Here is a 13,504-nt window from a genome sequence, read left to right as displayed (position 1 = left end):
TCAACCCCAAACATTTAGGTCCTCTGAGAGGTGGCTATACCAAGCAGCAGGAACCCAACTGGCGACCGTCACCCAGAGGGCCTTTTCATTAGCTGCCCATGACTGTGGAACAATCTGCCAGAAGAGCTCCAACAGCTAAATGAGCAGCCGGAGGGAGCTTGAGAGAAGGAGAGGGAGAGGGAGGAGGACTTTACTCTCCCTCTCCCTCCGGCTGCCCCAGGAAGATGCGAAGGATGAGGGGGTGGTGGAGGGGGAGGCAGACACAGCGGCAGAGGTAGCCATGAGCGCGGCGGCTTCTCCCCTGCCCCCTTGCAGCTCCAGGCGCTCTTCCGCATGGAGCCCGCCCCACTGCCCGCCGCCTCGGAGCAGCTGGTGGGAGCCTCCAAGCTTCTCAAAGGTGAGCAAGGAAGGCATGGAGAGAAGAAAACTTCCATTAAAACTGTGTTATTGAAGGCTTTCATATGTGGGATCACAGGGTTCTGGACCATTGCCATACTGCCCAGAAAACACACAACAACGCTTCCATTAAAACTTCCTTTGGAGCCTGCCTCCCTCGAGGCATCTTCCCGTGGCCTCAGTTTCAAAAGTTGCTCAAAGAGCTCCTCTCGAGTTTGGCCTTCCCCTCTGCACCCCCTGGAGAGGATCCTCCATGCTTCTCCATGCATGGTGTGCAAAAGTCCCTTCCCTCCTTGCCAAGCCCTTGGCTTGGATAATAGGGCCTCCCTATCATTCAACAGTTTCGGTTATCCTACATTGGGCCCGCCCCTTTATGTCGGATAACCGGAACTGTACTGTACTATAATGTTCTGTAATTACTTACCATACAAGCAGCCTGAACAGCTTCTGACACATTGCCTGCATTGGGCTCACACCAGAAAACATGGCACTCAAAATGCTGGTTTCCTGCATCCATAATGAAGGCAAATGTATGGGAATCTCTCCCCACGCCCATAAAAGACAAGAACCGGACACGACACTCCACCATGATCTCCTCTTCATTCTAGTTAATTAGGAAGAGTTCTTATTATAATGATTGCAATCTGATTCCCAAAATAGAATTAAAATGCTCATTGCTTGAGTACCGAAATACTGGTTTGCGGAATACCACCACGTTATGGGTTATACGAACAAACTTGAAACAGGTTTCTAAAAGACTGAAAAAAAGAGCAATTGAAGTAGATGGCATTGAGCATCCTAGAGCAGGTTTAGTTCATGTTAACAGGCATCATCTCCACATAGTTTTACACACAAAGGAATGGTATATATATGAGAAGATCTACAACTTGTACATTTGGATACCTAAATGTTTCAGAATGCAACAGCACCATGTAAAGTGGGAACCTTTGGTTTGAAACAAGAGCTGTATTTCTCATGGCATCCACTGAAAAGCCATGTAAAACATGTATGGGCAGCTGGGATGTCCTTGGATCTTTGAATCCAGGTTTGCTTCTTTAAAGTGAGATCTCAGCAAGTCATTTTGATTATTCCATTTGCGAAAAATAGAACGTCTCTTCAGCCCTTTCCTCCCATCCTACCCAGTAAATGGCAATTAAATCTCCCAGTAATGACAATTCATCATTAGCTACACAGTCCATTCTGAAATAAGTGGAATTATGCCGCCTGTCACTCTAGATGAGTGGATGAGGAAAACAGTAACATATGCTTTAAAGTGCAAACTACAAGTCCTTAATAAAGCATTCCTTATCTAGAATTTTAATATCCAAAATACTCCAAAATTGTCTATGTGAGTGTCTGAGATTTTGTTTTTGGATGGTTCCAAAGCACTACCTTATTAAAAAGACTGTATAAAATTGTATTCTAAACTGGGTGGGAGATAGGATCTTACTTTCAAGTAAGTCCACTAGCAATTCAGGTTGTAACCGAACTCTGTCCCCAACCCCATGCTATTTGGAAAGAAGACCAATTCATGTAGGCAGTTGTGATTAAAGGCTGCATTTCCCAGCACAAGTGGCTTGCAATGACTAAGATACTCTTCCACAGAGGCTCAGATGCTTTTGAAAGGGATCCAGCTCATTGTCCACTCTGTTCTGAGTGAGTCTCTTTGGAAAGAAGGACTGTCTCTATGAACCTTCTACAGAGCCAACAAAGATTGCTTTCCTAGACACTAACTCACATGTCTTATTCCATATAATTTAGTCCACATCACCCAAGTTGAGCAGAAAGTGTGGCTTGATTTGTTTCTGGAGGAGTACACTTCAAAGGCTTAAATAATAGCTCATTTCTTCAAGATCCTGTGGATCTTCTGGGAAGACATTTCGCCCTCTCTCCAGGCTCTGCAGAACACCGGTAAAGAACCACTGGATTAAACTGTTCAGTTTGGACATAGGTGGTCTAGGTTCCAATCCTCACTCAGCTTTGCAACTCACTGGGTGATTGTGCAACCACAATCCTACCCTGCTTGCACCTAAGAGCAAACAAAGCTCCTGCCCAAAATTGGTGGTACAATCTCAGTTGAGTGGGTTCATCTTGAAAATTATGTAGGGAAGAACTGTTTAGAGCGTTGATTAGGATGAACAGAGTATTGCAGCAGTAATATTCCTTTCATAAAAATTTTATGAAATTCATAGAGTTTTCATAAGTCAACAGACATCCTGAAGACACATACATGTCATGGATAAATATGATGTATGGTTTGAATGGAATTGTATGAAAGATGTATGAATGGGGCCCAATTGGGCTGAAGACACAATTCTAAAATATTGAGGCCTGGAAAACAACTACACTGAGGAACTGTAATTAAAGGTTGCTGAACTGTTGACATTGCTGACTTGATTAACTCTTGGTGGAAAAACAACATGTTTACATTATCAGTGACTCTTTAAGTTAAGGAAATGTTTACAAGATTCCTTATGTTAAGAAGGAAATCAACACAGCGCTCCTTATGTTTACCAACACCAATTAAAAAGAGTCAACATCTGTCCAGGAACTGTGATAGAGCTAGGATGTTTAAGGGTAGAAAAATATCTATCATTCATTTACAATTTTGGAAAAACATCAGCAGAATATTGCCATATAAGAGATCTTCTAACATTCCAAAATTGTGACAAACAGCTGTGTTGTCCACCTGCCTCCCTGCTCCTTGGGAAGAAAAAAGATGGTGTGCCTTGGAAATGTCAGATCTGCTATGGGAAAGCAGGATTCTGGACACTTGCCTCCTTTTCTCAAGGGAAGAGAAAGGGGTGCAATTTTGGAGTCATGATATATTTGCATGGAGTCAGTTCTACTGTAGGGAAAACACAGATCTGCTCCTTGGCATTGTTATTAGGGAAAGAAGATGCATTTTGCAAGTTTTGGAACTTTGTTGGCAGGCTGCAAGGAAACAGAGTCTGGCCTAAATGCAGGTGCTTCTCCAGGAGGGAGAAAGTATATGGTAATATCTGTATGTCTGTATGCCCAATACTGTTCTTTGTGTAAAAGTGTAAAAGTTCTGAAAACCCTCTCACACTGAAATTGCAATCAAAAGAACCTCTGTTTTAAAAGTATTTGTGACATACACACAGTATGCCTTATGTGCAGAAGTAAAAACACATGATCTCTTGGATAAAGACATTCCAAAGAAGCTGCACTGAAGACACAAAAGCAGATAGTCAATGCTACTTCTATTTTCCTAGAGGTAAGAACTCAGTTTTCATCACTCCAAGGGAAAAGATGAAACATATTCAAGAGGAGAAAATGGTTGGTTTCCACTTTGCTGTTCGTTTTCCCCATGTCTGATGGTTGGACGTTTCATCACCTCTGTACTGTCACTTTCTCTGCCTTTTCCTCTGCTAAAAAGGTTAAAAAGTAAATTAACAATGGGAAACTAGGAGACATGATGCCTTGTTTGCAGAAGAACAGATGCTCAGGTCCTGATATTTCAGACACATGCTGGCGAACAGAACTGGGAAAGTTACTGGGCTAGCTGACAACATACAATCAATTTATAAACTCATATGAAAAAAACATATTCATATGAGCTTATATGGGGACACAACACAGAAGAACTAAGCATGTTTTCAGTTCACTTCACTTGGTGCAGACTGTGGCTGAGAAATTATTGTTATTTCCCCCCACAAACTCTTCAATAGGTAAAATCCATCTGAAAGTCTAATTGGCATGAAAGTATTCTTTCACACAATATTTTTTATTAAATTGACAGTTCTGTTATTTTTATGGGGGAAAATAATAGCATATGGCTTATCCAAAAAATCTGAAAAATGCCACGTGAACATAATAAACTTGAACATAGAAAAGTTTGAAACTGATAAAATTTGTAATATTTCTACATTCAGATGACATAGTTTGTGCCTTACTCCTTCGCTGATAACTGTCACTGTAGCATCGGCAACATTCATGGTGACAGGCATCCAGTCTTCTCTACCAGAGGAAGCCATCAGACTCTCGACAGCACTATTTAGCGTGTCCATCCCTATAATTGTAGGAGAGAAAACATCAGATTGGTCCACTGGCCCAACCGAAACATCAACAGCACCTGGCTCCCTCTCCTTGAACTGCATCTCTTGCCACTTGCTTGTCTTTCTGATCTTGGGAGAACTCTTACTGGGAAACTATAGTCCCGACAACAAACCGGGAGGGATACATTTACAGTTTTGTGGTCCTAATAATGAAAAAACAGGGATGGTGCAAGTCTGAAGCCTGCCCATGCTTATATGGACTGGCAAGTATGATTCTTTGTGAACTGCTCTGGAAACCTTTATTTATAATTTAAAAAATTAATGAATGGGCATTTATGATAAAAATCAATTTAGTATTAAGGATCAATGTGTGCTTCTCAGTTTCACTTTCCCAGCTAACTAGTTTGTGAATTTGGTAAGCATAATATGAAATATCACCTTCTCAATTTTTAAAAGAAGGGTGGGTTAATTATTATTATTTTAAAATAATTTGTTTTTTTTACACTGACATTAACAACATTCAATATAAATAGTGTACAAAATAATGTGCATTTTACAAACACTTAGACCCACCACTAGGCCTGAACAAGTATAATTTCCTTCACCATAAATATATAAATAAACAAATGTCATATCCAGAATTCCTGTCCAGCAAGGTTGTGTTGTTTTCTCTTGTCACTCTCTAAAATGTATTTAATGAAAACCTTATTATTATTATTATTATTATTATTATTATTATTAACAACTTTATTTAGACTCTACCTTTCTCCCCGTGGGGAATTAAGGCGGCTAACAATCCATACTAGACACGTTTAAAAAGTGCAATACAAAAGTTAAACAATCAATTAAATAGTAACAGTGTGGTAAAACAGATTTAAATACAAGAACGTCACTAAAATGGACTTTAAAACTTATATCTCCCTCCCCAATTCCACCCAATCTCCCCCAAGCCTGCCTGAAGGTCAGCAGTTTGAATCCGTGAGATGGGGTGAGTTCCCGTCTGTCAGCCCTTGCTCCTGCCAACCTAGTAGTTTGAAAACATGCAAATGTGAGTAGATAAATAGGTACTGCTTCGGCGGGAAAAGGTAAAGGGCCGGGCTGTAGTGCAGCTGGTTAGAAACCAGCAGCAATAAATCACCACGACCGTGAGGTCATTGGTTCAAAGCCTGGGTCGGGTTTAAAGCTCCCAACCAATAATTGCCTAACTTGCTGTTGACCTAAGCAGCTGGAAAGTAGATGTGTCTGTAAGTAGAAAATTATAGGTACCGCTTAATGTGGGGAGGCTAATTCAATTTAATTTATGACACCATAAAATGGCCAACGGTGGGCAAAGAACATGAGGAAGTACTACCATCAAAAGGACTCCGTGTCTCAGTGTATGATGAAGCGGCAGCTCCCCCTGTGGCCGGAATCTAGCATACCCTCATGAAGCTGGAAGCTGGAAAAATGCTAAATAGCCTCTATTTGTCTGTCTGTATATGTCGTATGTCTGATAATGGCACTGAATGTTTGCCATGTATCTGTGCATTGTAATCCACACTGAGTCCCCTTTGGAGTGAGAAGGGCAGAATATAAATACTGTAAATAAATAAAATAAATTTACCGCCTTTGCCAAAGGTTGTGTGGCTGGCAAGAAGAAAGCAATCTTGCCAGTCACATGACTAGGACATGACAACACAGGCTACTTGGCTTGAAAATGGAGAAAGCACCTCCCCAGAGCCAGAGATGAGCACCACCTCCAGAAGCTGGAAATGAAAGGAGAAGCCTTTGCCTTTGTTTGTGTTTGTATATCTCATTGTATGTGACTGTAAAGGCACTGAATGACTATGTATGCGGTAAATGCTGTAATCCGCTCTGACTTCCCTAGGAGAGAAAGGCAAAATATAAATGAAGTGTATTATTTTATTATGACACAGCAAACAAGATAGATATGCTGGATTTCGTATCACAAAATCACAAGTCGAACACTTCCCAAGTGTCTAGGACTGTGTGATGTATATTATATATATATTAAGTGTATTATTATTATTATTATTATTATTATTATTATTATTATTTCACCTAGACCATAAACTAAATTGGGGTGGGGGAGGCAGAAATCTAGACTTGTTTTAATGTCAAAGAAGACAGAAATGAGTTCTCAGATGCTGCAAGAAATTAATGTAAGTATAGTAGTAATGAACAAAGAAACATATACATACCCACTGGCCTAGCTACAGGTAACATGCCCAAATACTGTACATGAAATTTCTGCACCAGTTCAGTCTTTGGCGTTGGGAAATCTACTGCATGGAAACAATAACAACGACAAAAATCAATTTTACCTCGTCTACATTCACATCAAGCAAACAAGCAACATTCTTACTTCAATGACAGAACAGAAAATCACCAGATAATTGAACTCAAGGGATACTGTTATTCATCGCTATAAATCTGTCTTCCTTTTCCCTCACATTAAAAGGATCCAAATCGATTTCTGATGGGATTAAGGAAAAATAGATCATAACTTTCTATTTTTTGTAAATAAAATCTTCTCAAATGAGAAACAAAAAGAGAGAAAGCAGAGAAAAGATTTAGCTCCATTGCTATGGCCTAAAATAGACAAACATGACACAAACTCACTGGTTTATACTCATGTCCGGCACAAAGACTGGGAAAGGAGCCATGGCTTAGAAGAGGAGCTGGGGGATCCTGGGATTTTTCCCAGGGGCTGTGGTGGCACAACGGGTTAAACCACTGAGCTACTGAATTTACTGACCGAAATGTTGGCGGTTCAAATCTGTGGGACAGGGTGAGCTCCCGCTATTAGCCCCAGCTCCTGCTAACCTAGCAGTTCAAAAACATGCAAATATGAGATAAATAAGTACCGCCTCAGTGGGAAGGTAACGGCACTCCATGCAGTCATGCTGGTCACATGACCTAGGAGGTGTCTATGGACAATGCCAGCTCTTCGGCTTAGAAATGGAGATGAGCACAACCCACCAGAACCAGAGATGAGCATCACCTCTTACAGCTGGAAGGGGAAGCCTTTAACTTTATCTGTGTTATTATTGTTTCTATGCAATGAATGTTTATTTTCGTGTTTGTGTATGCTGGAATCCGTCCTGAGTCCCCTCGGGGAGATAGGGCAGAATAATAATAATAAAAAGCATTATTATTATTGGGTTGTTGTATGTTTTCTGGGCTGTATGGCCATGTTTCTAGAACATGGCCATACAGCCCAGAAAACATACAACAACCCTGTGATCCCGGCCATGAAAGCCTTCAACAACACATTACAGTAGAGTCTCACTTATCCAACATTCACTTATCCAACGTTCTGGATTATCCAACGCATTTTTGTAGTCAATGTTTTCAATACATTGTGATATTTTCATGCTAAATTCATAAATACAGTAATTACTACGTAGCATTACTGCATATTGAATTACTTTTTCTGTCAAATTTGTTGTATAACATGATGTTTTAGTGCTTAATTTGTAAAATCATAACCTAATTTGATGTTTAATAGGCTTCTCCTTAATCTCTCCTTATTATCCAACATATTTGCTTATCCAACATTCTGCCGGCCCATTTATGTTGGATAAGTGTGACTCTACTGTATTATTATTATTCTGAAAAAGTAGACTTTCTAATCTTCGGCTGAGTCGAAACTCAGGATTAAAAAACAAACCATGAAAGCCGTGAACAATCGGACTCAGCCAACTGTACAAGAGCAGATTAGGAACTACGTTGGCTTTATAATATTAACTGACATAATTCAAATTTCCCAAACACAAACCAAATACCTCCAGAGCAAGTTTTAGGGTACATAGTGTAAGTTTCCCCCTTCAATCTTCAGTGGATTCCAGTTTTGTCATTTGAAATCTAGCTCTGGATCATGGAATCAGAGTGCTTCGAGATGGATGGTTCCACACATTAAAACCAGAATAGCACTGTGCAATTTCCATTCTCCCAATTTTTTCTAGTGTGAAAAATGCTGTTGAGAAGCACCCCTCCTCAAACAAGCTATACATAATACTATGTTTGAGTTGTTTGAGGTCATTAACAGCCATTAACTAGATAATGTGTAATGAATGAAACATTACCGTACCTTGCAAAGGAACTTCAAGGGTAACATTTGTCCGGTCTTGTAAGGAGCTGCAAGCCACAGCTTTGGCATTCTTCCGTTCAGCCATAATCTGGAGAGAGTGAAAATACAGTGTTTTCCCTCTCTCAACAAATGTCACAGTGATGATTTGTAATCTTTAAAATGTTTCAATTAAAAAAGTTTCTCATTTATATTGTAATTAAAGTAGGGAAAAAAGCTGTGCAGACTCAATCCCATGTATAGCATCTAAGAAAGAAGTCTCACTGATTTCAATGGATCTTATTTCCCAGGTAATATGCACACAGTGGCTTTAAGGTAACCCCCCAAATTCCATACCAGCCATACTTCATAGAAGGGTGCTGTGCTAGATAGTATAATATGCTGTTGAGCCAATAAAGATAACTTCACTGAGTTGTCCACAAAGGTGAGAAAAATTCACAAGCCAACAAAAACAAACTTTTTGTAATAATCAGAAATGACAATTGCACAGTTTAAATCAATTGTATGCTGATTTTAAATACGTCTTTATTTTTTTTCCATCATGTCAACTTTTAAAAATATGAGGAATGATATATTGCAGTGGACTACTATAAAGTCTGCACATTTCGCATCATATTAATGTAACACAAGCCAACAAGTATTTTTCATTAGATATAATTTTAGGTCATTCTTACAGAGTTTTTTGAGCTGAATTCAGATCTGTGTTTATTTTTTCTCTATCAAGTGTAATTTTTGTAATGAGGCTAATTGAATAATGAATGCATTTACGCACTGATATCAATAGAATCTAATTGATAACAGTGCATAAATGCATTCATTATTCGATTAGCCTCATCACAAAAATTATATGTGATGGAGAAAAAATAAACAAAAGCCCAAAAAACTCTTTAATATCTGATGAAAAATACTTTGTGGCTTGTGTTATTTTAAACCCAAATCATTCCTGAACCCAGACCCCAACACATCCAAATATTCAGCTTCATTTAAGAAAGCTGGGAGTTGCGCTGCCCATCATAAGTAATAACAAGAGCAGTGAGGCTATGGACATATGCCATTTCAAAAACTTCCTGCTCTTTCAGGTGCATAACTATATATGCTATTCTAAGGTGCTGGATCCAGATTCCCAGGGGCTAAAATCAGAACCGCTGGGATTTCTGAGATGGCAACACTTTCTTCTTCATGATCTTTTAAAGAAAGGAAGGAAGGAAGGAAGGAAGGAAGGAAGGAAGGAAGGAAGGAAGGAAGGAAGGAAGCTTGCCTTAGAACAGATTTCGTGCAGGCTTGTGGCGATGGCTTTTGCTGGCGTGTCACATCGAAACACGTGACATTTCAAAATCCTTGTCTCTCTATCTCTTGCTACGTATGCAAAGTCCCTGCGTAAATAAAAGAAAACACAGTATAATAAAATCAGGAACACACATCTGTAATAATAATAACATTTTTTAAAAAATACACTTAATTGGTGAGACCATAATGGTGTTTCTGACCATGAAGAACCGCCTCCCCTTTGCTAGCCCACCTTGTGGGAAAATAGATGCTCGCTTCCAACAAGAAGGCTTATTCTTCTTTTCCTCCACCATGGCCCTTCAAATGTTGCCTAAAACATGACTCGAGTAGTGCCAGGCTTCTGAGAAAGGATAGGGAACATGTGGTTTTCCAGATGTTGTTCAAACTCTCAGCAGCTCTAGCCAGAACATCCAATAACATTGGCCAACACACATTTTGGTGACTCAAATGTTAGCCCAGTTTCTGGATATATTTGACCTGCTGATTCCAAAATTGTCATCAGTTTTCCTTTATCAGTTCTAGTTTTTGAGATACAGAACATGTGAACCTCTACCAGTCACCATCTGCTCGCCCATAGAAAACCATGATAACATCTAAGAAACTGGAGCTCATAAGGTCTATCCAATGTAATTCTCTGAATCTGAGCCCCAAATAACCCCAAAACAGGCCTAAAAACTAAGATAACAAGAATTTAAGTGTGTGTGTAATTGAGCGTGATAAGAATTGTGGTTTCACAACATGTAGAATAGTCGTTCCCAACCATTGGGTCTCCAGATCTTTTGGACTTCAGCTCCCACAGTTCCTAACAGCTGGTAAGCTGGCTGGGATTTCTGGGAGTTGAAGTCCAAAACACCTGGAGGCCTAAAGGCTGGAAACCACTAATGTAGAAGGATATAGGTTCCTGAGCCCAGCTTTTGAGAGTGATTCTTGGAAATACTGGATAGTTTAGTCTGATTTTCTCCATGTACACATTTTTTCATGATCATACAGAGATTATTTAGGAAAGGCCAAAAATGAAGCCTTGCTCCAGATTCAGCACAGATGCCATGGTTGGTCAAAAGCATTTATGTTTCTGGCCTGGTTCTATCTCATGTATGGCTATTCCACAGAGTTAAACTTTCCCAAGTCCTAGCTATACTTGCCTAAGGCACACATCCCTTTGATTTAAACTTGTGTGTATGTGATTGTGCTGATAATGTCATTAAAATTATCATGATACTATAAAAATTTACAGTGTTCATCATCAAAGCCTAAAACACTGATAGCTTTATTAGATGCTGATAGTACAGCTTGCTATGCATGCAATGATTTCTCAAAGTTGACATATTAGTTGGCAAATCTGTTGCCAGAGCTAAGGAAAACGCATCAAGAAATTCCTTCACTGCTTCTTCTTAAACCAGTCATGCTAGACAGAGACATGGGGGGTGGGTAGGAAGACGAAACAAGCAACCATCTGCTATAAAATCATCTATCAACATTAGCAATTAAATGCAGATTGCTTCTTACGGCAAGGTCCTGAAGATAGGTTGACGTCAATAATGACTCTAATTGAGGTAGTAAACAAAGAAAATCTATAACTTGGAACATTTTTTTTAAAAAAGCAATGTTTTAGACAGTATTTCCTCTTATTTGACGGCCATGTGACTTCTTACAAAGGCTGAATTCACACAAAGGCTATATCCCAGTTCCAGTGTGCAGTATCCTGTTCTAATATGACCCCACTAACATAAGACTCACACATTTTACTCTGAACTCAATATATTCTTGAAAGCTCCACAGTTTCCTCAACCTGAAATCATTTTGATACAAAAGGATGTTTAGAAACGTATGTTCACTGTGTTGGATTATTTTAGTGGTAGTGTCATTCTTCTCAACCACCTGCACTCCCACTTGGTTTCTGTCTGACACTAAGTCTAGTTGTGTCCGACTCTGGTGCTCATTTCCATTTCTAAGCCGAAGAGCCGGCACTGTCCATAGACACCTCCAAGGTCATGTGGTCGGCATGACTGCATGGAGCGCCGTTACCTTCCCGCCAGAGCGATAACTATTGATCTACTCACATTTGCATATTTTCAAACAGCTAGGTTGGCAGAAGCTGAGGCTAACAACGGGAGCTCACTCCGCTCCACAGATTCGAACCACCAACTCAGCAGCTTAACCCAGTGCGCCACCGGGGGCTCCTGCACTCCCACTAGATAATGTGTATATCTAGGAAGTTATCTTAGACCTCACACATGTTTCTTCTGTCTCGCTAATGGTGAATTATAATACCTTAATCATCGTCATAAACATTCACTGTCTCCTCTTAATGGTAATCAGAGGTCACTAATTTCTTACTTCTTCCGTGAGACACCTTTTATTCCTCAGCTCTAAAAGACATCTTCCATTTATAAAGTCATGCAGTACCGCAAACTGAAATGCTGGTTTACGAAGATGGTATGCAATGCTATCTTAAAATATACAGATATGCAGAAATTTGCTGTTAGCAGTTCTTTGTTCTTTGGCGCTTTTGCTGAAGGAGCAGCAGCATGACCATTGAGCTGTGGATTTATTTATGCTTGTCAAGGTCCCTTGCCTAGCTTTCCTTCTCTTTTCCCACTATCCCCAAGACCTCTCAATTCCATATGTAGGCAGTCCTCAAACTGGATAACAAGGGGAAGGATGAACAACCCTGTGGTGTTTGTTTTACTGTCTGTGCCCCTCTTCAGAAGATTTCACCTCACTTTCTGCCCCTGTGATAATTGGATTTTGAAAAAGAAATGGCTTGTTGTGGAAATAAGGATTGAGAAAGCTTCAGAGGAGACACATTTTCAGGAACAAATTTCCCTTCTGAGGGGTAAATTTCTTTCACTTCCTGTTGTTTCACCCCAGTTCTTAACTATGAGTCATTTGTAAGTTGGATGCTTGTAACTTAGGGACTGCCTGTATATTACAGTTATGCAATCCAGATAAACTGCAAGTTGTTTTGTGTCCCAGCTTTCAGTGGGGACCCAGATCTGTTTTTAGGAGCCACCCGAAAACGGGAGGGCAGATATCTGTTTTCGCTCTAAAGGTGACAAAAGATCAATTTTCTATAAGTCCATTATTTGGGCGGGGGAGGGGGAGGAGACTTCCCAGGCTCCACTTCCTGTCATTTTAAGCACTTAAGCTGTTTGCTTCTACTTTAGAGAAGAGGCGCTCAGCTGCAGGCAGGCGTGTACTTTAAAGAGGCTTCTTGCTTGTTTTTTCACTAGAGGCGCTTGGCTGCAGGCAGGTGCATACTTTAAGGAGGCTTCTTGTTCTTTATTTTTTTCTATTCTAGAGGAGAGGTGCTTGGCTGCAGGAGAGGCAGGCCCACGTGCTTTCTCTCAACAGCACCAGCACACCAAGCAGCTTTCCAAGAGGCATTTTAAGGAGGCCCAGGGAAAGAGCAATGACCTGGGAGCTCAGTGGAGCTGTATCTTCCCTGGACTACCTTAAAAATCCCCTGACTTCGCCTGCAAGGCTGCAATATTTTTTCTGCTTGGGGTTTTGCTTCTTTTATCTGTTTCTAGTTTCTACTCTAGAGGAGAGGTAGGCTTCTCTTTTTGTTTTCTGGGATTACCATTATTATTAATAATTAAGTATTAAGTATACACACACAAATGCCTATAGAACCCAAAGAGGAGTTGGACCAGGAAGCCTTGCCTTTTTCGCTTTGGCTCGCAAGGAGTAAGTCACATTAGATAGTCCT

The 13,504-nt window shown here is 40.2% G+C and overlaps 1 protein-coding gene across 9 annotated transcripts in view; it reads right to left on the bottom strand.

Annotated features, from left to right (window-relative positions):
* Positions 1-13,504, bottom strand: part of apbb2 (amyloid beta precursor protein binding family B member 2) — a 247,718-nt gene that overhangs the window by 7,757 nt on the left and 226,457 nt on the right. For all 9 annotated transcript variants that reach the window (XM_062981655.1, XM_062981652.1, XM_062981656.1 and 6 more), the window contains 5 exons: positions 9,764-9,878; positions 8,509-8,596; positions 6,617-6,700; positions 4,314-4,429; positions 821-1,000 (listed from right to left, as the gene is read on the bottom strand). In XM_062981655.1, the coding sequence (XP_062837725.1) occupies positions 821-1,000; positions 4,314-4,429; positions 6,617-6,700; positions 8,509-8,596; positions 9,764-9,878 (583 nt within the window). The remainder of the gene's footprint in view (positions 1-820; positions 1,001-4,313; positions 4,430-6,616; positions 6,701-8,508; positions 8,597-9,763; positions 9,879-13,504) is intronic.

This window comes from Anolis carolinensis, chromosome 5 (genome assembly GCF_035594765.1).
Source record: "Anolis carolinensis isolate JA03-04 chromosome 5, rAnoCar3.1.pri, whole genome shotgun sequence".
NCBI classification, from domain to species: domain Eukaryota; kingdom Metazoa; phylum Chordata; class Lepidosauria; order Squamata; family Dactyloidae; genus Anolis; species Anolis carolinensis.
Note: the sequence above shows the minus strand (reverse complement) of the source record. Positions and strands in the feature narration are given on the sequence as shown.